This window comes from Pseudoliparis swirei, chromosome 19, assembly GCF_029220125.1.
Source record: "Pseudoliparis swirei isolate HS2019 ecotype Mariana Trench chromosome 19, NWPU_hadal_v1, whole genome shotgun sequence".
In the NCBI taxonomy this organism is placed as follows: Eukaryota; Metazoa; Chordata; class Actinopteri; order Perciformes; family Liparidae; genus Pseudoliparis; species Pseudoliparis swirei.
In genome coordinates, this window is record NC_079406.1 from 17,729,897 (window position 1) to 17,753,372 (window position 23,476).

The window sequence follows — 23,476 nt, forward strand, 5'->3', positions numbered from 1 at the left end:
TTACTTTACCTTTTTATACTCAAATGCAATTATACAATACATCAAAATAGAATGTTACCATGCCGATTAAACATTTCAAAGAGGACTCCAGGGAAACACCTGAATATCTTTACATATCTACATTTTATATTTTTACAGGCTATATTTGTAGAAAATGAAAGGCATGGTTGGAAGAGGTGGAGCATGAAGGTGAACACTCTCAAAAACAGCTTAGAATGTGTGAGTAGGATGAAGCTGAGAAACCGGAGTCAACATCACTGCAGAGCACCACAGACGTTACATCAGAGGTGCCGTGTGGAGTGGTTCGTAAACATATTCTACAGTCACCGTTATTCACCAAAACATATTGTGTGTCTTTGAGGTCTAACAGATCTGTTGAATGCAAATATTGAGCTGGTCTTCTCCTTCACGTCCTTTGTTGGCACATTAGTGCATTTCTTGAAATGTTACTGAAAGTTGACACGATAATATTTTTACGAAGGCATCTTTACAGGCGAGCTCTGTTCAGGTTAACATCAAACAGCCGCGTGTGTTTAGAGAAGTCTTGTAGTCATCACTTTAAGACATAAGGCAGCATCTAACAGATCAACTGAGGACGTAAAGCACTGACAAGGTGTACACACTAGTTCAAAGAGCTGTTTACGTGGCAGAGGGGTTCAGTCTTTAAAAAGAGTAAAATACAAACAAACTGTATCATCCAAGAGGCAAAGTGGTCACAAGAAGGACCAACGGTGATTTAAGGAAACGGGGTATTAAAGTTGATAAACACCACAAACCTTCAAAGTAACCTCAGCGTTGCTTTAAGACCTGAACGTTTCCATCCATAAAGGTGCTGATCATGGCGGAAAGAGCACAACAGTTTTATTACGGAGCAGTGGCCAGTAACTTTGACCCTTTGTACCTCTTCAAACATTCAAGAGCAGTTGTTAGTGACCATTTCATCCCTCAAGCAACTCGTATCACCGCGTCACACGGAGGAGTGACCTGGTGGGACGCTTCGATGCCAATCTGCTGTGGTCTGGGTTCTCCCTCCGGAGGGTTTTCCCCGGGAAGGTTTACAGCCACCGAGGTCCTGAAGCATTTCATCTATTTAGTTTTTGTTGATGTCACACTTAAAAAATAAACTAATGCATATATTGTGTTTAAATCTCCAGTGCTCTTGTCCCCCGTTGTTCTTCCCTGTTAAATGTTGTATTCTATAAAAAGGTACTACTTTTTCTGAATGGTTCCCAAACCCCAAAGTCAGTTCGCCTCATGGAGCTAATTATGAATTTGTCTTGCCGAGAATCGATTGAACTCAGAAGCGGAAAGATAGATGAACAAAGTAGATAAACATGTGTAATGATGTCAGGATAATAATTGACTCATAGTCCCTTAAAACCTCTGAAACCTGTGAACGGCTGTTTAAACATGTGATCGATTTTAAAAGGATGCATGACTCCCTCGTTTAATAATCCTCTTTGGTTAATGTAGGGACAACCTGGCAACGTCCTTTAATCCACCATTTTAATCCAGACTGAATTGTCTCAATTTCTGGATGGATTATCATGAAATAGATATTCATGGTTCCCAGATGATTCATCTTGATGAAAATGATTAATTTGCCCTGGAGCAGTGAAATATCCCCCAACTGTTGATGACACTTCCATGAACACTTGTTCACACATCTATGCCCCGTAGAATTTATTTAAAGGTCCTAACGGCCACTTGTGACATATTTCTGGCTTTGCCACAGCGCCACGGAGCCCGTTAGGAGCTCACTGGGACTCGCTTGGTTGATAAAGATATTGTTGTACGCAGCAGAACTGAGCTCAGATGATTAGTGAGAACGAATAAGTCTCAGTTATAATCAGATGATGGACATCGTCTCGGTGAAGTCGCTCAACGTCACGGCTGGAGAGCAGATGTCAGTTGGCTTGGTTGATGTCATCTCGTCCTCGTGTCTGAAGGGAAGCAGTTTGTCCCCAACAGATTTCCATTGAGCTCCGTCAGATCACTAAGTAGCATGGAGGGAAAAAGTCTCCAAGAGTTTTAACCTCCTCGGATCACAAAATAAATCTCGTGGGCTCACGTTGTGAGGCTCGCCTTCAATAAAACAATATCCTGGAACATTATCTTCATTTACTTTGTTGGCTGTCAGAGTGTCGGCCCGATCCCGTCTGGCTCTCTGAAAGAGAGGCCTCTGGAGGGGGAGTGGGGGGGTTTGACGGCGGCTGCATGTCACTGCTGGGCCTCCTCACCTGCAAGGGGCTCCACTTGTGGGACAGCTGCCGCCTCATACTCCTCCGCTTCGGCTTTCGCGGCAGTCTCCTTTTCTCCTCCCTCGCTCCTGGCTGGCCGCGATCGCTCAGCGTGTCCGAGGACTCGTCGATGTACGCCAGATTCTCTCCGAAGAAATCCAGCAGCTGGCAGCTGGCCGAGGAGGCCGCATGGAGGGGAGGCGAAGGAAGGAGGATTTGGAGGCGAGAAGGTGGAAGAGGGGCGAAGCGAGGGTGCGAGCCAGGAGCGGGAGTGCGTCTGTTGTTATTTTTGTTGACAGACGCGTACTCTGCTGGAATCAGCTTGTCCTCCTCTTGTGTTGCGTTCATGAGCGCGGCCCTCGCTCCTCCCTCCTCCGTGGTGCCGACTGTACAGCAGGGCTGGAAATTATGGCGCGCCAAGAAGGACGAGGAGACCGAGGAAACGTCTGATCTGGAGTCAAAAGGAGACTCGGATCCAGAGACGGATCCTCCTCGCGTCGCTGCACCTGCTGAGTCCAGCTGCAAGGTGGAGTGGGCCACAGGGAGGGAGAACGAGCGGGCCAACAGGTGGGGGAACGGCCGGCCCTCCACCGGCAGAGCCGCGGCGGGGTGAACTCTCAACGCAGGCTCCGCCCTCGGGACCGTTCCACCTCCGGCGGCTCTGACCCGCGGCTTGGACCTGGCCACCAACGCCCTCTCAAGAGAGGAATGCGCCTCCAGCCGGCTCATGGAGCTGGACAGGCCGGCCCAGCGGTTCGGCAGGTGTCCGTTCTCGGATCCTCCTCGAGCCAAGTACCCCAGAGTGCCCTGGGCTCCCCGTCGCATGCGGCGACGCTCACTGCGTTTCCAGCGCCGGCGCTGCAGGAGGAACGGGTCGTTGAACTCCATCGGGTTTGGGATGCGGAAGTCCATGGACATGTTCTGAATATTCTGAGTCCAGTCTGTAGCGTGGGCCCTCAACTCCTCCATCTGAGAGACATGAGGAGATGGGAAAAGATGAACCTCTCAACAGGACCGAGTCCTGCTCCTCTTGGTGAACATTACTGGCTGCCATGCGTCTCTCACCTCAGCACGGGTCCTCTTCGACAGCACCTTCAGCCAGTTGCCTATCATGGTGAGGATGGAGGCAAAGTAGGCGAGACCAAACACTATCCACAACCACACCAGCGGCTTGAAGAACCAGTCGTCCTCACGGCCACCTGGACACAGAGAAAGTGGACTTTTAGTGTGACGCCGTGGTGCCCAGAGATGCTCTAGTCCACTTTCTGTTGCCTCCTCCCAATAATCAGATAATCAGTCCCGGAGCAGGAAGTGAGACGGGTCATTAACACGGAGGACCCGGATGAGGGGCGTGTCTCATCCTGTTTTGCTTGAGACACCTGAAGAAGAAATGATTCACATTGAGAAGCTGGAAGCAGCAGCAGATTTTAAAAGTGGAATCAATGATCATAAACGTTTATGAATGTCTTTAAGTAGAGCAGCTCTGTTTGTGAATGCACATACGTAGTGTGATAAACATGACCCGGACTTCAGACTGCTGCCACTAAAGACAGCAAATAAATGGAGCAATTTAAATAAAGAAGTATTATTGATTATATAAGAAAGGTCAGAAAAATAAACTGGAACAGGACATGTTGCATGTAGCTAGTCGTGTCAGTACCTGGTACATAGTCTCCAAAGCCAACAGTGGTGAGAGTGATGACCACAAAGTAGAGCGACTCCAGAAATGACCAGTCCTCCACTTTCTGAAACACAACTGTCGGCACAGCGAGGAAGATCAGACAACCAATCAGGATGGAGAGAACCGCCGAGATCACACGCACAGTGGTCGGCCTGACTTTACGCTTCTGAGAGAGAGAAAGATGGCGGCAAATACAGAGGCAGAAAGAAAAGTAATGAATACTTCATTAATGAATGAGATCGACATTGTTTTACTGTTTCAAGTCAAATGTCAACTTATTTTTACTAGAACAGTGCTTATTGGTGACCTTTTTTTTCCCAGTCAATTAATGCTGAATCATTAAAAAAAAAAAAGGGTTTGTATGTGAACTGAGAATGTGAGAACGAGAAATGTGTCCTCTTTCTCAGTTACCACTGACATGGCGCCCTTGAGCAAGGCTCAGGGCTGCAGCTACAGTACGTGTCATCGCAGAGAAGCTGACAGTTGCCAGTGCTGACGGCAGCCGTGCACATTGCTGAGGCTTTTGAGGAGGCAGCAGCTACTTTATTTAGAATTTCTACATTGTGCCTTCTTTTAAAACAATTGGGCAAATGGAAAATCACTTCCTTTATCACAACAGGAATATTAATGAACACCAGTAGCAGTGGTTCACATCCAGGTAGCTAAAAATCACACACAGATAAAAGACTAAAGGTTTGGTGAGACCATCCTCACCAGGAAGAGGGTCTCGATCTTTGCCACGGCCCTCCGCAGCACTGTGCCCATGTGGTCACACACTCCAGCCAGCAGTATGCCAAACATGGGGATGCCCACCAGAGCGTAGCACACGCAGAACAACTGGCCGTACCACGTCACAGGAGACAAGTTGCCAAAACCTGTTAGAAGGTATAAACGCATTCAGTTAAAGTTGATGTAGACGCTAAGAAGACTGCTTTTGCATCATCAACTTCCATTTACCTGAGACACAATTCTGAGATGGCTGTTGAGGTAGAGTTCATTGCACATAGATTGTTCGATGGCTCGTATCAAAGAGGAATGAATAACAAAAGGCGCTAGACTTATATAGTTGTAATTAACTAATATATTGACAATACTAAAGTACAGCTCTTGGAGGATCCATGTGTAGACCAGAATATAATTATGCAATAAATATGTGCAATAAAAGGTCATAGCATAGTATGTCAAACAAATTTAAAGTTACTTAAAATAAAATATAGAAGTCATAGATTAGTCATTAAAATCAAAAAGTATGGTTATGTATGTACCATTTATTATGTACATAATATGTACAAATATAATTTCATATAACAAATATATGAATATTTTAAATCCGTATCGAATCAAACAAAGCATGCTTTATAAAAATATAGTAAAAAATATCAAGTAATAAAAAAACGTCATGAACGTGTATTATGTCTGATAATACGTTAACAAAAAGTCATACTATGTCGAAAAAAGTGAAGTAAAAAGTAAAAGTATACTGTGTCAAAAAAGTCTTTAAAAAGTCACAAGTCATTATAAAAGGTTATAATATAGTATATCAAAAATGTATAGTATCTTGAATAAAGTCATTTAATAGTTTAATATAGAATGTCTACAAAAGTCAAATGTTGAAAACAAATTAAAAGTTCACAGTAAAATATGTCGGAAAACTTCATAAAAGTCACAATATATGTCAAAAAGTCATTAAAACAGTATTAAGATATGGCATAACAAGATGTACTCCATGTAAACATATTATCTTTAAAAAAGTCATAGTTAAGTATGTTGTAATCCCAGCAGAACAAGTCATAAAAAAGAAATACAAATGTCAAAAAAGTCAAAGTCAAAACAGTGTGTTGAAAAAATGTAATGTAAAAAGTTATAGAATCGTATATCCCGGAAAAAAAAGTAAAGGTCTTGGTATAGTGTGTTGTTTAAAAGAAGTAATGTCAAAGATGATCGTAAATAGTGTGTTTTAGAAACATCATGAACAGGTCACAGCATCGTATGTCACAGTCTACTGTACCTATGGTGGTAATGATGGTACCACAGAAGAAGAAGGCTGAGGCCAGGTCCCAGCGGGTGGAGAAGTTGGCAGAAAGGTTGTTCACATCCAGTCCCGACTCCACCGCAGACACCACCCCCTGCAGGTGAGGGTCATTTACCTTCAAACACAGGTATGTACCCGAGACACAACGGATGCATTCTACACACTGAAGTTAGGCGTCAGTTGGCTTGTGCTACAGGGTTTCTATCAGTAATGGAAAAAGTACTCGCATCCTTTCTTTATGTACAAGTACCAGAACAATTATCTTTAAAAAGATCCAATGCATCAATGCAAAAGGAGCATTTTACTGGTGGTTAAGATGTCATTTTGTTTTCTTGATATCAGGTTAGCTGGTTAGTTCAGTGGGTATAAACTGGAGGTGGGCCTCCTTGAAGGGTCAAAAGATGATCAAAAACTAAGTTAAGTAAATGGTGAAAATGCTCCTTACTATTGTTGTGCTTTTCACGTATTATATTAACTGGAGTTGAAACTCATATTTTCAGTGGAATATTGTGCAAAGATTGACTCATATTTTCAGTGGAATATTGTGCAAAGATTTGATTGGCAAATGCAGCCCATAATTCTCTGAAAATAAGCCTGACTTACTGAAATAAGCCTGATTTAACTGGTTTAACTATCAGGGGTGGATGTTTGAGATAAAACATGGACACTTGTGTGTTGTGTCTCAAGTTAAATGAAAGGAGCAAAAGCAGAAAAGCCAAAGCGATCATGTGACGAGTGTGCTCAGTGGGTCCAGCGATACCTTCACGAGCTCGTAGAAGTCCCGCTCGGTAACACAGGAGTTGTTATCAAGGAAAGTGTTCTTGGTAGCGAGGAGGTCTTCAAATGCCAAATTCTCCTGGGGGAGCTCCAGGGTACCAAAAACAAGCGCTCCCATCACCAGGTACAGCATGACCCCAATCAGCAGGGCCAAGAGGGTGGTGCACCGCATTTTCTCCGCGTCGACCCCCCTGCCCCTCCGGGGTCAGAGGGTCAGAGCTCAGAGGCCAGGCTCTCAGTCAGGAAACACCGGTGCACAGCTGGCCGTAAACAGGAAGTTCCTTTGGAGAGGGACTGCATGTGTCAACACGGAAATAAGCAAACAACACAAGTGTTCTTGGAAGGCTGACACATTCACTCCCTTTATTAATACATGTGTGCGTCAGACCAAAGAGACGGTCACCGACAGGAAAAGTCAGAAGCTGAGCGCTGACAAAGTGTCGAGTGCACTTCCACAGCGATGTGACGCCGCAGACCGTCGCGTTGGAGGAGGAACCCAGAAACTTATTGTTGTGCTTTCCTTTCCAAGCTCTGAGCTTCAAAAGAAAGATGAAACCCTCCGGTGCGGGTCAAGCCCACATTGGGATATTACATTTCCCATAATGCAGTTTGCAGTAGAATCAGAGATATCGACTTTTGTGTTCAAAAACTGGCTCCCATAATGCAACATGACTCGACTGACTCTTTAGATTTGTCATTTTAAATCTTCTTTGCTTCAGTACCATAACAATGTATACGGAATGATTTGCACTGTATAATACCACAAAAACACCCCCAAAATATTAATGACTTATACATGACTTTTCAATGTACAAGGTTCACAAATATATTTCTCAAACAAATACACATTTATTGTTTTAAATAAATCAGTAAAATTAGACATATTTAATCATATCTGTGTATGTATTAGAAATACAACTGTGAACTTGACATGTTTTTTACATTTATATAAAACATTAAAAACACTTGTCTGCATTCAAAAATCATTTATTTGTCATTTATTTGTAACTCCTGAAATACGTTGGAATCCTTCCGTGTGATTCATTCATTATGATTCTGATCTCAGACAAAGCACAGTAATATTATAAGACCCACGCTGGAAATGTCAACGTCGCCTCAAGCTCATTTTACAACCTCACAAGTAACTCGAGTGCTGCGTGTTCAGAAGTTAGTTCCATTGGGATCACATGACAATGCAGCACTATTGAGATAGAGAGAAGAACCGTACCCTAAGTCACTGACGTCAGGAGCTCATCCCTTTGGCTCCACCAATCAGGTGACAGAGAAATCTCGACTGGCCTCTGGATCTCTGCTTCCTGTCTGGCTCTCCTGTCGTCAATGTTCAGAAGCAGAGGATTGTGGGTGCATGTCCTTCTCCTTCATGCCACTTAAAGACTTAAGCTCTACAAAATGCAGAAAAAGAAACAGATGCACAGAAATGTAGATGACAGCAGAGATGAACAGAAGAGCTTTAAGTTGGCACATTTCCCAGTTTCTCTTTGTTTTAGCAGAGTATGAGTGGCATTGCCTTAGTGTTCCCTCTGTGGAGACTGTCATAATAATCAGGGCGGGCCTGACACACACCAGGCCGCGCTGCCATTGGTCACATCAATGATTACGCGCTGCCAAGACCCAAAACATACATCTCGACATTAATCGAAAACATGTTTATCTCTTATCCTCATTTTGCTTCTAATGTTTTCTCTGAACCGTTTACTTTTGACACACACGCACGCACACGCCGGCCGGCCGGCCCTGGTCGTCTCCACATGGGAATGTTCTGACATTTCCCAGCCGACTGTCAGCGTCCTGCACTAATGGACCGTTGACGCTGGTTCGTGTGGACCGTCTCGCTCGCTGCCCCTGGCTTCAACACTGACAGATATTATTAGTTATTATCATTGTTTAAACCCGCGCTGGCATATTTTGATATTTTGCTAAGATACTAAGTGAGAGGGGCTTAGAAAGAGCAGAACTGTGGCTGAGGGGCGGTAACCTCATCCTAAGCTAAACAGTGGAGGCAGGTGAGGAGATAAATCACGAGGCGAGCTGTTTAAAACAAGCCGGGTGAAGATGTATATTCTGTCTATACTTAGTTGGACACAGAGTTCAGGTGAGCAGAGTGGGACGAACGACAGAAACTAAAAGCAAACATCTGGCTCGGTTAACACACTCGATGCGTCAATGTGACTCGAGCCGTACGCACAAACTGGACTGTGACATCACAGCGAAACATGTTCCATGTGCCGCTTATGATGTGGAAACTTTAAACCTCGAGTGCACAGACGCCGAGACATCTGGCGTCTGACTTTTAATATGAACAATATTTGTCATATGTTGGACTTTGTAACGAGGGAGAAGATAAAATTTATTTTTAAGAATTTGTAACAAGTTCCCTGAACATTCTTGTGAGAACAAATCATTCAAAGAACAGTCTTCCTTTGTATTTCAAATTGATTCATCAGCTTCTTAAAAACACTTCCCATTCGTCTTAGAATGACTTCACAGGGAGTTCGGCCTTGTATGAGCGTAACACAGTAAAATATAAAGAGTGTAATTCTTTACACAATTGCGTTGTGTAATTTAGTCATCGGATTACTTTTTGGCAAATTAAGGATTGCACACTTATTCTTTTGTATAGCCAAAACAAGATATAAAACCTGAACTATTTCCTCATATTATGCAATAATAATGTTTCATGGTCATTTCTTTTTGTTGTCACCTAACGTGTGAGCTCAGTTAGTAACAAAGGAACACACTTCTTGACGGTTGTGTTGGATTTAGGAGGAAAAGAGAAACATTTGTATTTCTTCCTTTTAATATTTGCAGATACAGAAGAGGGCTCTGTGAAGCTCTAGAGAATTATGACGTAAAGCTACTGGGCTCATATTCATAAAGCGTCCTACGACAATGAGGTGCTCCTAGTGACTAAAAAACCTAAAATGGTATCCCTAAAACGTACTTCTCTTATTGAAAGAGCTCCTAAAGGGAAACATTATGTGGACTTTTATTCATACATTTGATATATTCATACATGAATACATCTATATATATCTATATAAATATCATGTATAATTTATGAATAACGCTGAATGGGTTAATGAAACGCTACAGATTAGATTGTGCTAATGTTTGTGGTCACATCTTCCACCAAACACAAGAACGCCAGAAATAAGTAATCACAACAGATATTTGGCGAATATAAAGAGACAGTGTTCACTGGTTTATAGATTACGTGTGATATCTATTGTTTAATAATTACATGGATGTTTCTGCATGTTACAAAGTAAAGACTAATCAAATCAATTGTGTGACAGCTTGGACTTCAAAAGTGCACATTGCTAGTCTGTGTGTGTGAGATTGATTATATATATATATATATATATATATATATCAGCCCCATTCACAGCTTGTGAACAGGCTGCTGTGCAAGTAGGCTTGTGTTTTCAAACACTTTGTAGAGGTTATCATGTATTCAACTGAAATGTTCATTGCATAAATCTTTGTATTGATAATTCCACCAGGCCAATCGGTTTCACTGTACCTTCTTATCAATAACAATCATCTTGTCTTTCTTATTTGGGGGATCCACCAATCACACCTCTTTAAAAGATTGAGTCATACCTCCTCACAAAGGCTAAAGTTTCTGTCCTTTCCTTGCTGCTCTCAGAAGTTTCCTTAATCACTCCGAAGCTCGCTCTAGACTTCTAGACTCCCTCTAGAAACGTTGAGGCTAAGTCCGGAGCTCCTAGCGACTGTCCTGTCCTCCTCCAGCTAACCAGTCAGACAAAAAGAGGCCCGTTTGTAAATCTGCCACAGCCGAGGAAAAGTCCCACAGACCGCCTGTGGACGAGGCCGGAGTCTCTCGTTGAGAATGTGCAGTGCTGAGAGCAAATAAAGCTTCTATAAATGTAGTCACCCACCGGAAATATGAAGGATAACCGTGACGTCAGAGAGAGATCACAGGTTACAACGTTTAGTCCTCTGGGAGAGAACGATCTGAACAATAATGATAGGATTGTTTGTGCTACAGAGGCTGCAGAGAACAAGATAAACTAGGCAAAAACAATCATGAGGCTATGAAACCAGAAAAGAATATTTACGATAAAATGCTGAGCAAATACAGATGGAATAATCTTAAGATGTAGTTTTTAAGCTAAGCTTCCTTTCTGAGTGTTGCACTGTCTGTAACAGGGTCCAGAGAACGTTGCAGCAGGGGATACATCAACTCCTTTTACATCAGTGTGACAGTCTGCGACTATACTTGGTAACATTTCATTCAGCAAAAATGAATTTAGAAGAAGGCATAAGCCACGCATGCAAACTGGAGCTAAACCGAGCCGGATGCGTGATTTAAATTAGATAAAATACACCAAAAAAGACTTCTTAATAACCTCCTGAGAAAATTAGATTGTTGCATGTCTTACCTTTAGTTTGAAAAATGTTGCTTTCCAAGTCGGTCTCGTGTGCCGTTCTCTCACCATCAGCGCTCCGCTCTGTGTGAGTGTGTGTTGTTAAAGTTCATGTGTGTTTTCTCCTTGGAAGGTGTTTCCCCATTCTCGTGACCCGACATCACTAGAGGAGAGTAGCTCGTAGGAGGATGAGATGGGGGGGGGGGGGGGGGGAAGAGAGGGACAAGGCATGTGAAGTCCAGCGGAGCATCTGTGTGATTAAGTGCCGTCACTGCAGAGGAAGAGCAGAGGGCCTCGGAGTTTCCTGAGCTGGACGTGGGGGGGCTTAGCTCTCTAAATCCTCGCCGCTCCTACCTCCGTCTTTTTTGGGAAGTAAAAAGAGACACTTGTTTCATCAACGTCAGACTTATCGCGCACACAATGTTTCTTGCACTTAAGGAGGTTTTTCATCATGAAATAAAACACTGAGGTTGGATAACCCGACTCTTCCCCCGTCTCCCAGTCTGCTCCTTTAAAGCTTTCAGCACCGTCTCAACAATGTGTTCTTGACAGAGGCAGAGGGAGAGCACTTTGGTTATTACGGAAATACGACAAAGATATTCCACTTCAACACTCCGAGGTTCTCCTCATTGGACCACGGTACTCCTTTTGACCTCAATGTCCACCAGCAGCAGACAACTCTTCACACTCAGCTGACACAACAAGGCTCACGTCAAATCACGATAGAAAGTAAACGGCAAAGCTTCTCAGACTCAAAAGGCACTCAAATATAAATAAATCCACAAGAGACAACTGTTCAATCATGAGCGAACCTTTTATTGTAGCTTTGAACACAGAAAGATTCACAAGTGTCAAAAAACAAGGTAACAAATAAACAGTGAGGCCGTCAATGCCGAAAGACTACAGATCCCAGAGATATGAAGGCAGCTGAAAGGGAGGGGAAGTGTGTGAGTGTGTGAGCGTGTGTGTGTGTGTGTGTGTCACCATGGCAAAGGAAAGGCGATGGCATCAAGTCAGGACCGTCCCCACTGAGTCAACAAGCCAAGGCCAGAAGAGAACGACTCTACCAAATTACTACGACTAAATTAAATGTTCACATACAAATAAATCACTCCACACAAATATGTCAAAAGTAAAACGCTTTACTGAAAGATAGTTCAGCAAGGGTTTAAAGATTCGGTTTGCAGTTTTTTCAAGTCAGTCTCAAAACAATTCTCACGTACCAATAAGCGTTTAAAGATTTAAAGTATAATCGGTAGAATTGTTCCTACTGTTCATACTGGCCACAAAGTCAACTTTTTTTAAAGCGATTTCAGTGTTTTTAATCAGCCCCATTTCTGAAGTTAGAACCAGGCGTAAGTTGCTTTGTCTTTTCAGGATGAAGACTCCCTTTGTGCTCGTGTTCCTCCATCAGAACTCGGCAAGTAAACGCTGATCACTTTTATTTAAACCCCACCGGGGTTGGTGATGGTCTGCAGGCAGTTATCAGACCAGAGTCTGAATACAAATACATTTTGAATAAACTGAACTTATCGTCCCATTCGCGAATAGCAACCAAGCTAAAATAAAATCTCCGGAGCTATCGTTACTGACTGGCTCGAAACTACAACCGGCCCTGCGAGTCGTCGCTACGTCACCAAACCTCGACAACAGATTTAGCAAAAACAATCTGGTGTCTAAACGTTTCATATCAGCCTCGACAACAACAACTAGTCACTCTTTCTATGTACCTGCACAATATATGACCCTTTCCTTTAACTTTCACTCAAACAAAGTTATAGGGCATAAAACAAACTTGAACGTCAACTCCAAAGGTATCTACAACATCTACAGTGTACAAACTGTCGCCTGTGGCACAGTCACAAATGTGCATGTGTCAAATCACTCAAATAAATTATATCTGATTGTATATAATGCACCAACTTCATCTATCTGTATGCTGCGCCAATAAAATAAAGCTTCAATTGATTAGTTTATGATGAATTCGACCACTGAGCGCTTGTTGGTGTCAGACAGAAGCACAGCAGCAGCAGGAGGAGGAAGGAGCGCAGTGTTTCACCATACATGGAGCGGAAACCACAGACCGAGTCATAGACATGTGCTCACCCCTCTCTCCCCCCCACACACATACATATATATGTATGTGTGTATGTGTGTATACATAAACGTAGATGTACACACATATGTATGTATATATATTTATACACACGTACATTAAATAAGTCTTGTCAGGAGTGAAAACGGGAAAAAAATGTACCACATTTTTACAACAGGCCTCTCTTGGCTTCACCCTTTTGTAAAACAAGTCAAAGTTCTCCTGAAAAGCATCAACCAGGCCGTGTCACTCCATACATTAATGCTGAGACTCGTCAAACTAAACAGTCCCTTTGGAAAAGTGGTTGTAAACTTTAAATAATTAGCATCAGACATCATTACCTCTAACCCTAAATGTACAGGTGGTGTACAGTGGCCGCATTGTGGTGGTCAGCAAAGTCTCCACTCAGCAATTGGAGGATAAACTAGTGACCATGAAGACATTTTAGATCCACGGTGTTTATTCTGCCGGCGCAGGCCCAGTTACCTGCACACGCATGCAAAGGTCCATCGCAGCACTTTTAAACCGGGTCTTGTGTTAGTTAGAAGGTCTGCAGTGCTTCAGGCTGCCGGTGATGAAGCAGCTATTGTCCATTACTGAGGTTCTTGGTCAAGCCACAGCGATCACTCTCTCCATCAGACCTGTAGGCTACCGGTAAACAAAAACGTGCAAATGTAAGACGATATACTTTTGTCTTGAGATTGTTTACGTAAAAATCGTGAGCCAAACAAATAAAACAGTCATAAGAAAATAAATCATTTCACTTGTTTACAAGAATGTTGTGGAGACGATGGACTATATTTGGTGATATTCTTATTTTTGCTTGTTGTCAACTATCTTACGACAACTAACAATGAATTGATCCGACTAACAAGTATTGATGTGCCAGTGTTGCACTTGGTTACACGATTGTTTTTGGGGTATAAAAAAAACAGACATAAATGAGTTCCTCGCTGTGCTCTGGTGAATAGGAGACCTACAGGACCTGTTCTGGTGAAGTGACTCTCTCACTGTGTATGGCACATCTCATAACCTGGGCTACGCTCCCTTGATATCATATTTAGGATTGAGTTTCAACTGATTTACTCTCAGTGCAAGTGGTAGTAGGCTTAAACTTAAACTCTAAGGTCCCCACATGGGTTGTTGGGGGGCATTCAAGAGGGACCCAGCTGTATTACTTTGCATTCTGCTTTTTTAGATTCCGTGATAAACCACTTAACTAGGCCGAGGCTGCTACAACCAGCAGTTTCCTTCTCCTAAATTAAATGATCTAGTGAAGAGATACAAGAATCTCCACTTTTTAAAGATGTACAAGAACAAACCAGCTTCAGGCTGTGTGCCAAAAACTGTCAGGGAAAGTAGGAAACCTCAGAGAGGAAGACTATGATTGTTTGTAAAGTTAAGTTAACTCATGTCAACATGCCTTTTGAATTTCTTAGTTTTTAAAACATAAAATCTACACCAGTGTGTCTAGAGGTTACCTGCAGCTGTACTTTAATCCGTCTCCTCCTCTGGTCTCTGGTCTTTCTGAGCGACAGGTACGACAGTTGTCCCCAACAAACCTCTTCTTAAAATGTAGGGACACGAGGGACCACTAGGGATGTCGGCAAATCCTGGAAGGGGGGGGGGGGGGGTCAGAGGATTAGGGGTAAGCAGCTGTGGAACAGAGTGTGAAAGCTCTCAGAACTTCATGGTGAGAAAAGTCACGACCAAGATTCAGAGACTGTACCCATGAACACTATTAATGATACCCAACCAATCAGAAAGAAATTCATTAAGATTAAAAACTGTCATTTTCACATATATGCTCCAAGTCTCGAGATGGCATTCAGGACCTAGATTGTAGGTCAGATGCTTCTTGTCCAATTGTGAGTAAAAAAAAAAAAGCCCCACGCCTGATGTTTTCCTTTTTGTTTTTTTACACAATTTACCTTTCATAACAACTTCCGGCAGTCCATAGGGTTCATACTCGGTGTCGTCAAAGGCGGCTGACAGCTGCGTCCGGTTGCGGAGGATTCGTTCAACCAGACGTGCCGGATCAGTCGGGATGGGGAAGGAACCCGCAAACAACGCTCCGTCTCCTAACCCTGCCTCTCCAGATGATGGGAGCGGAGAGACGGAGTCCACCAACTCGCCATCTTCCTCCTCAGTCTGAGTGTACGCACAGGGGAGTTCAGAGCTTGTTGGAGCACGGTGAAGATGCAAACTCTTCTCCGTCTGACTGCCGACGCATCTCATTTCTGAGACATCGTGTGTCGTTTGTAGTTCGTTGGTGGGTCTGGACGCCTTGGACATGGCCTCAGGGGTCCTCGTGTAACACTCAGCTGATTTGGTCTGCTTCGGTCTTGAGACTTTGGTGGAATCTTTGGTGGCATGTGTTTGACCAACTTTCTCAAATAACATTTGTAAAATGTCCGTGTCTCCCATGTCTTTGTGGTGTATTTGACTATTTAACTGATGCATGAGGGTGTTCTCATGGTTTTCTTTTTCAGATTCCTGAGTCCAGAGAAACACACAACGATTAATGGCCTACGCCTACATGAGTTGTGACAAAAGTAAAAACTGCATAACTAAAGCATTCTTCTGAAGACAGACTTATTTTGATACAAAGTAACAAAAACAATTTAGTTTACAGGTCCTAAATTTCCTAATAATTTAAAAAGAAGTTTCTTTGAAATAAATGTGTAATTTGGTACCAATTATATGGAAAATAGAAATGTCCTCATTAAATTACTACAATAACATTATTATTCCAACATGTTGAACTGAAGACTTTGGGTTACACTTCAGTGACTTTTGTCTCCAGTTTCACTATAATTTGCACCAAATTACAGTATTTTTCCAAAAAGCTTCTGAGGAATTTCTTGGGACATGGACTTGTAAAATTAAGCTTTGCGAGAAAAAAATACTTCAGTCTGAACTCATTTTGAATGGACTGCAATTATATAAAACTAGTGAGGGATTTATACGAAAGAACCTCGACATAAACAAGCATAAAACACTGAATGGTCTGTTAGACAAGTGAGTAATTAAAAACAAATCACCTGAACAATCCGATTACATTCCTGGAGCACCGCAGTCCTTTTAGAAGGATCCAGGCTCTTTGGTTCAGGGAGGTTGCTGTGCTGAAGTCTTTTGGTAAAACAACAATGAAGTTAATTCAAAGCATACACAATAGACAACAGAAACCTACAAACAGACATACGTTGTGTTGGCTTTACGTGTATTTGACATTTCTTCTGTAGATCTAGTGTGAGAGAGTTACCTTGAGAACAACATGCGGCCCTGCAGTTTGTTGGAGGAGCCGGAGAGGAATATATCATCTTCTCTGACGATGGTCACAACACCAGGGCTCACCTGAAGCTCCTGAGCCTGGGCTTCAACACTCACACTCAGAGCCTGGCTCACGTCATCAGCCTGCTGCTGGTTTGACTGGGACTGTGTGACAGCAGAGACCTGGTCCTGGGTCTCAGACTGGTTGTCTGTATTTGGAAGGAACTGGTCCAATGTCGGGGCTGGTTGGGAGGCCAGTCTCCACATATCAAGCTCCTCGGCCTGCTGCTTGGTCTCTGCAGAGAGAGCCCGTAACCTCATATGCAGCTCCTCCACCTGGACAGGAGGGGAAGGACAGGATCAAACCGATATCCCGAATATAACGTGACATATGGAAAACTTAAGAGCAATATAAATGTACAACAGTACTTAAAGGTGATTGTTTGCATCTTTTGAAGAGGGTGGTATGAGGTACTTATCCATTGTCAGAGTATTAACTACGTGGCATTTGACACGCTCCCAGTTTGGAGGCAGACCAGAGTACCGGCACAGGAGTAAAGCAAAGCTGTGGCCGGGGAGAGTCCGAAAAACCTCGACAGGGAACTAAACTGAAACTTATCAATACTTTTTTCAAAGCCACTGGACTCCTTTGAAAAAACAATACAGATACGTTTCACTTGTAGTTCAGGTCCCTGTTGGAAAATGTTCTAAATGTCGTGCGGTCCACAGCAGTGCATTGCTCCCATCCGTTTCTCCAAACTGGAGACTACTCGAGGTATACGCAGACTATGGTAAACATATTTTTCCTTTATTGATGCAATATACTGTAACATTCCATCTATCTATTTCATAGTTTCTCCATCATATATTACATTTCCTGTGTATGTGATTGATTTAACAACCTATTTGTGTCCCTCTTCTCCAGTAGCACATGTCACGACCTTGTTGTGATATGAAGAGGTCGCATGCTGTCACTACCTGGTGGTGGAGGCGGTTGATCTGCAGCTCAGACACTGCCTCCAGCTCTTCTTTGGCCTTTGGAGCCCGATAATCTCCCATTTCTAAATCTCCTTCATTTTTCATCGTCTTCACATCCTGAAGCAGTGACTGCTGCGCGTCAGTGGGGATATCATCCGGCACACTTTGTGACCTCTGCTCCGCCGAGCACGACAGATAAGCATTTCCTGTTTTTTGGCTTTGCTTGACTGGGTCTTCTTGTTGTTCACCGTCGGTGTGTAACGCCGGGGTCCTGGTGTCAGCGACGGCCATGCCCTCTATTACTCGTTTCAGCAGCAGATTCTCCTGTTGGAGGGCGAGCAGCTCTGCAACCATGTCAGCTGTACCTCCATCTTCATTGCACTCAGTCTCACCCATCAACCCAGCGGAGTCATGGCTACCCCGAGTCTTGTCCTGAGAGCCTGGATGCTGTTCCTCTGACCGCCGGGCTTCATTGTCCGAGTCACCACGAATAGATGTTGCTCTTTCAGCATTTGATGTCACAATCTCTCGTTCACCTCTTTGTGCATCACTGTCTGCTTGTGAGTTTGTAGTGAGGACGGCGACTGGACGCTCACTTATCTGGTTTGACTGAAGCCCTGAGATCTCCACAGACCTCTCATCTTGCGTCTCTTCTTTTTGTTCTTCATCCTCCACCTCCTCGACTATCATCTCCTCTCTTCTTTTCTTCTCCTCTCCCTCTTCATCTGCCTTGTGTGCATCCAGCTCTTGCTTGTAGCGCTGCAGTTCCTCTCCCTGGACGAGGAGGATACTCTCCTTCTCTTGTAGCTCAGCCAGAAGACCAGAGATGTGCTGACTCTGCTTCTCAAAGGCCGTGGTGAGCTGCTTTGTCTGACATGTCACCTGACAAGAAAATAAAAGTACATGAAATGGATTCAATGTTGAAGACAAACTGTTATAAGCAGAGTAGTAGCTACTCTACAGCAGCTCTGAGCGGCTTTAATCATTACTTTTTTTTAAATTATACCTAAATATTATTATTCTGCATCGCACCATTCTTCCATTGACACCGAAGTATTACGGTCAATAAGTGAGAAGTAAAACACTTGGATTGAGTTGTTTTTAATTAATAAAAACTTTATCAAAATTGCAATATAGCCTCATCTACCATTTTGAATTAAATATGTTCATGCAGCAGAGATTTCCTGGCCTACACATCATATTATAAGTGTTGATTTAATTTATCAAATCATTTTATTTGCATTCTAGCAATATTAATTGTTCTATTGTGGCTGGACAACGTTAATGTAGTAAACTGTATATCCACCATTACTCACCTGGCCCTGCAGGGCCTCCAGCTTAACCTGGTACTGGTTAGCACGTCCAGTCTCCTTCGTATTCTCCTTCTGCAGGCGCTCTACCTCTTTTGTCAAATCTGAGGTGGCAGGCTCAACCTGCTGGAGGTCAGAAAGTGACCTCCTGTGGTCTGACAGGGGAAATCCTCCCAGGTTTTGTCTGTCGTCTTCCACGTCAGAGGCTACGACACCCGCTTGCTCCTCATCTGACAGAGGAGCGCGCTCAGGATCGATCACCGTTTGCTCTTCCTGGACAAGAACCGCTGTGGTCTGAGATACAAGCATGTTGCGTTGGTTGGTGTTCTGGCAGAAGAGGTGGTGCTGCTCGGGTGAAGGGAGGAGTTTGTTGTCGCAGCGAACAATGTTGGAGTTGAGCTCATCATCGTTGAGGGTCAAGTATGTCAGCGGGCTGCTGGCGAGTGAGAGTTTCTCCTCTTTCAGTGATTCTTCCTCTCGGCTGTGCTTCAGTTCTTCAAATTCAAATCTAAGTTGGTCCAGTTTCATTCTCAGCTCTTTCTTTACATCCATCTCTGTGATGGTTATTTGGTTCCTCTCCTCTTCCTCTCTCCTTCGCTCTTCTTTCTCTAAAGCCAGCTGAGCTTTCACCTCCTCTAGCTGTTTCTTTAGCTGGATATTAAGTTTTACCATTTCATTCTCCAGGTCTTCTAGTGCTTTGTTTTTCTCCTCTTGTTCCTCTCTCTCGTCTCTTTCCTCCCTTCCTCTCGTCATCTCTGTCTCCAAAGCAGTCATGGCCTTCTTCAACCTCTCCGTCTCAGCCTTCTCCCTCTCCAGCTGTGCCCTCCATTCCTTGTCGAGCTCATCCTTGTCCACAGCCTGGTTGGCACGTTTGCGGCTGAGTTGTTTGAGCCGGGTCCTGGCTTCTGTCTCGGCCTGTCGCTGGGCTTCCAAGTCCTCAAGTCGTTTCTGCAGTTCTTCACGTGCATCATGTAGCTCTGAACGCAGTGAGGCATTCTCCTTCTTGAGGTCTTCAGAGGCCTCACAACGATCACCAGTTCTAGAGGTGTTGGTGGGCGTACCAGCAGCAGAGTGAGAGGAAGTAGAGAGCACTTGATCAAATGTGGAGCGCTTGTTTGTCCCAGAGCCGTCGCTCTCCATCGCCTCATTTCTACTTTTATTCTCCACCTCATTACTTTTGTGTTCTTCACTTTGTGAACACTCAGAGTCTGGAGAAATAAAGTCAGTGATGTGTTCGGAGTCGATGCCTTCTCCCGGCTCTCTGTCAGACGGGTAAGATGCAGCAATCTCTGCCCTTCTCTTGACCACATCCTCTTCACTCTTCTGGTCGGCTTGGGTGGCGACACCGGGCCTCTTGATGTGCGTTGATGGTCGAGAATGAAGAGAGTAAGAAGGTTGAGGGGAGAAACTCTGCCCGACAGGGCAAAACTGGACAGGTTGAAGAGGGGTCGCTGGGACAGATTTTTGTTCTGGAGTTAAAAAGGAAAGAAATACAAATCACCAGAATTAAAAGATGCTACATATACACTGAGAAATCATAGGCTCGAGAAAAAGCAGAAGAGTCAGAGCCGATCTCCATTTGTTATGCATTACTGGCATATTTACTTGGGTTAATGTAAGAAAATGGATGTTGCATAAAGGACCAGCAGGGGGCAGCACTGGGATAAGAGACTTCTACATTAGTGGGGAATGCACATGGTATGTATTGTAGAATCCATGAACATCAAGCACTCATTAGGACTTGTCCACTTAAATAATGAATGTCCATAACACCTATATACAATTCAAATTAATAATCACGTATTTGCCCTGCTTTGGAGAATTTTAGCAAGACAATGAATTTCTTCAATCTCTTGACTTCTTGACCTCCCAGTGGACATATCCCATGACATATCCCTTTGTGCTCTCTTCTACCCACAGCTCGCTCCTCACCCTGCAGTTCTTTAAGAAGACGAAGCGCGTCAACTCGCTCCTCTGCCAGTCTCCTCCCCTCCTCCTCCAGAGCTCTCTCTCTCTTCCTGCTCTGCTCCAGACTCACTGCCACACCCTCTGCCTCACGCAAAGCTTCCTATTGGGAGGGGAACAAACAACAACACACAATAAGGTGGATTGAATGCAGCCAAATAAAATGCTCAGTATTTGTGCAGCAGGCCTTCCCTTTGTGAGAGCTATGTATTGACAGCTAACATACAATCACAACAGCAACATACCAGACAAACAACAGATAAACGCAGCATTAATGCTGATGTTGCAAACTGCTATACGTGTAACGAACGACCACAAAAAATTAAACAGGCCAAAAACTGACATATGGCATATCAAGATGTTGTTAAAAAATTGATGGAGCTCATTATACAGCCACTGCTCAGACTCAGCTAATGAATAATTAAATAAAGTAAGATGATGACTCACTAGACTCGTGACCATCACTATGAGTGCGTGTGTGTGTTACCGTCAGTTTGGCTTGTGTCTGTGCCTCTTTCTTCTGGCTCTCCTGCAGCTGTCCCTCCGTCCACTTTAGTTTCTCTTTCAAAGTGTCCAGCTCCTTGTCAGACGCCTGTTTCTGTAGAGACAACTGATACAGGATATTAAGATACAGCATCTGATATAAAAAAAGGGAAAACTAAATTAAAAGAAGATTAGATATTAGAAAAAGATAAAAGGAAAAAGGTGACTGTAGGAAAGAAAATTTCAAAAATTAAGGTCTGTAGTTGTAGGCGCAGGACTCGGGACCAGTGAAGGGAGCCGGAAGCAGGAGAACAATCAGTGATCAATAACGGGCATAAGCTGCATCTCATGTCATTAGCAGGGATCTCTGTGGGGAAAGTGAGGAAGACTCAACAGGCTGATCGGCTTCCCACCAGTGTTGATCACAATTCATGTCATGGAACTTATGGAGTTATTGTGGATGCCATATAAGATCACGACTAATCCAGTTTTATTAATCACATTACATTACTAAGCCAACTAATTAATAACTTTCCTCAACCTTTTTAGTTTAATTATTCTTGTTTCTTATGCTTTGTTCATGTTATGTTGGAAATAGCAACACGTACAGTACAGTGTACCTCAAGTACCGAACAAGGTGGTAAATGGAGCTCACAATGGCTGTTTGGTGTTGGAGGACTCAACTTCTAGAAGATACATTTTACAGAAAGTCTATGGGAGGTCATTAATTAGATAAATTCCGCAACTAATATGGGCGTTGTTCAGCAACGTTGGGCAAGAACAATACCTTCAGAGACATAACTTCATGGCACATGTAGTGTAACCAGTTTAACAACTTGTAACCACTTTTCTAATATAGGAGTTATTTACTAATGCGACATAGCAGGAACTGCATAATCTACTTTTAACTTAAACAGCTCATAAATTATGTCTCTACAAATCATATCGAGTGATCATTTTGAGTTTTCTGGGTCGGCAATATTTTTGGAAACAGTTTGCTAGGTTTTTTTGGGACAACTTATGCAAATGTTTCTTAGGCACACAAGGCTGTGACATACCGTTTTGACCATGCTTTAGTCAGTTTATTAACTGCATTCAAATATTTTTTTAAATAATCACTAACACCTTGAGTTCTATGTGTTCGTCATGACTGAAACTCCATGCCTTTGCCAATTTAAAAACTTCAAATTTCATAAAGAGCAGTGTGTGTTTACTCACTGTAGGCCTGTCATCTGTGAGGTTTACAAAGGGCTGACAGGGTACGTGGGTAGAATGAATGTTCATTGTTGAGACTTTTTACACTATGTCTAAGGGCAAAATATGTTTGTATTTCATATGTCAAGACTCACCCTACTGCGAGACAATGTGTATCATTGTTCTGCTGATAAAAAAGGAATTACCATAGCATTCCTTCACATAAAGGAAATCTGAATAAAAAGAAAATTACAAAACCATGTCTTCAAAGAGAAACACACTCCTCCATCTCTTCAGACATGCAGCTCGCCTCACCACACCGTCATACAAATCTCTCAACCTTCACCGTCATCCCGCAGCCATGCCTTCACGTCTTGCTTACGATGAACGCTTTACTATTTCTCGACAACACAAGTGATGAGTTTGTCTCACGCTCCCATAACCAAAGCATTCGACACCGTCAAACATCGTCACACAGTCGTTACCTTCGCTGCTCAACCTTTCCACTGGGGAGAAACCGAGGAGGACGAAGCAGAGAGGACAGCGGGTGGAAAAAAAGGAAACAGAAACACAGAGGGCAAGAGAGTGAAACAGAGAGTGAGCGAAAACAACACGGGTAAGAAGCAAGTGTGGGAGAACAAGCAACAAAAGGTGTTTGGACCTTTGCTTTAAGTACAGAGAAAAAGAGAGGAACAGAGGAGAAGGAATAGAGAGGAAGCAAGAAAGTAAAACATTTAATAGTTTAAAAAACAGAGCAGACATATCAACCAAAATATAAACAATATGTACATATTTCTCCAATATTGATATTGATCTGAATTAAAAGCTTTATCTTGGTGATCTAACATATTGGGGCCTTGTTCATGTTTATATAGATTGTGCATAGTGTGTATATTTACCTTGTCAGCCTGGGCCTGCAGCGCGTTGTGGAGCGTCCTGGCCTGCTGCAGCTCCACGTTGCGCTTATTCACCTCCTGCTGATGCTGCTTCTCCAGACACTGCTTCTCCTTTTGAAGCTCTGTTAAATCCTGGACAC

General features: G+C 43.3%; 2 protein-coding genes across 2 annotated transcripts in view; both read right to left on the reverse strand.

The window, feature by feature from the left end:
* Window positions 1-13,803, reverse strand: kcnk4a (potassium channel, subfamily K, member 4a). Its single transcript, XM_056438964.1, has 8 exons — window positions 13,724-13,803; window positions 11,158-11,305; window positions 6,714-8,133; window positions 5,930-6,047; window positions 4,636-4,796; window positions 3,901-4,087; window positions 3,306-3,439; window positions 1-3,209 (listed from the first exon to the last, which is right to left on the reverse strand). The coding sequence occupies exons 3-8, from the start codon at window positions 6,900-6,902 to the stop codon at window positions 2,118-2,120; spliced, it is 1,881 nt and encodes a 626-aa protein (XP_056294939.1). The 5' UTR covers window positions 6,903-8,133; window positions 11,158-11,305; window positions 13,724-13,803; the 3' UTR covers window positions 1-2,117.
* The window catches only part of si:dkeyp-115e12.6 (centromere protein F), an 18,461-nt gene continuing 6,922 nt past the window's right edge, over window positions 11,938-23,476 (reverse strand). The window contains exons 9-18 of the mRNA XM_056438963.1: window positions 23,340-23,468; window positions 21,251-21,373; window positions 20,731-20,866; window positions 18,805-20,267; window positions 17,489-18,370; window positions 16,503-16,846; window positions 16,282-16,369; window positions 15,169-15,733; window positions 14,719-14,850; window positions 11,938-13,885 (exon numbers count right to left, since the gene is read on the reverse strand). Coding sequence (XP_056294938.1) covers window positions 14,732-14,850; window positions 15,169-15,733; window positions 16,282-16,369; window positions 16,503-16,846; window positions 17,489-18,370; window positions 18,805-20,267; window positions 20,731-20,866; window positions 21,251-21,373; window positions 23,340-23,468 — 3,849 coding nt within the window. The 3' untranslated portion in view covers window positions 11,938-13,885; window positions 14,719-14,731. The remainder of the gene's footprint in view (window positions 13,886-14,718; window positions 14,851-15,168; window positions 15,734-16,281; window positions 16,370-16,502; window positions 16,847-17,488; window positions 18,371-18,804; window positions 20,268-20,730; window positions 20,867-21,250; window positions 21,374-23,339; window positions 23,469-23,476) is intronic.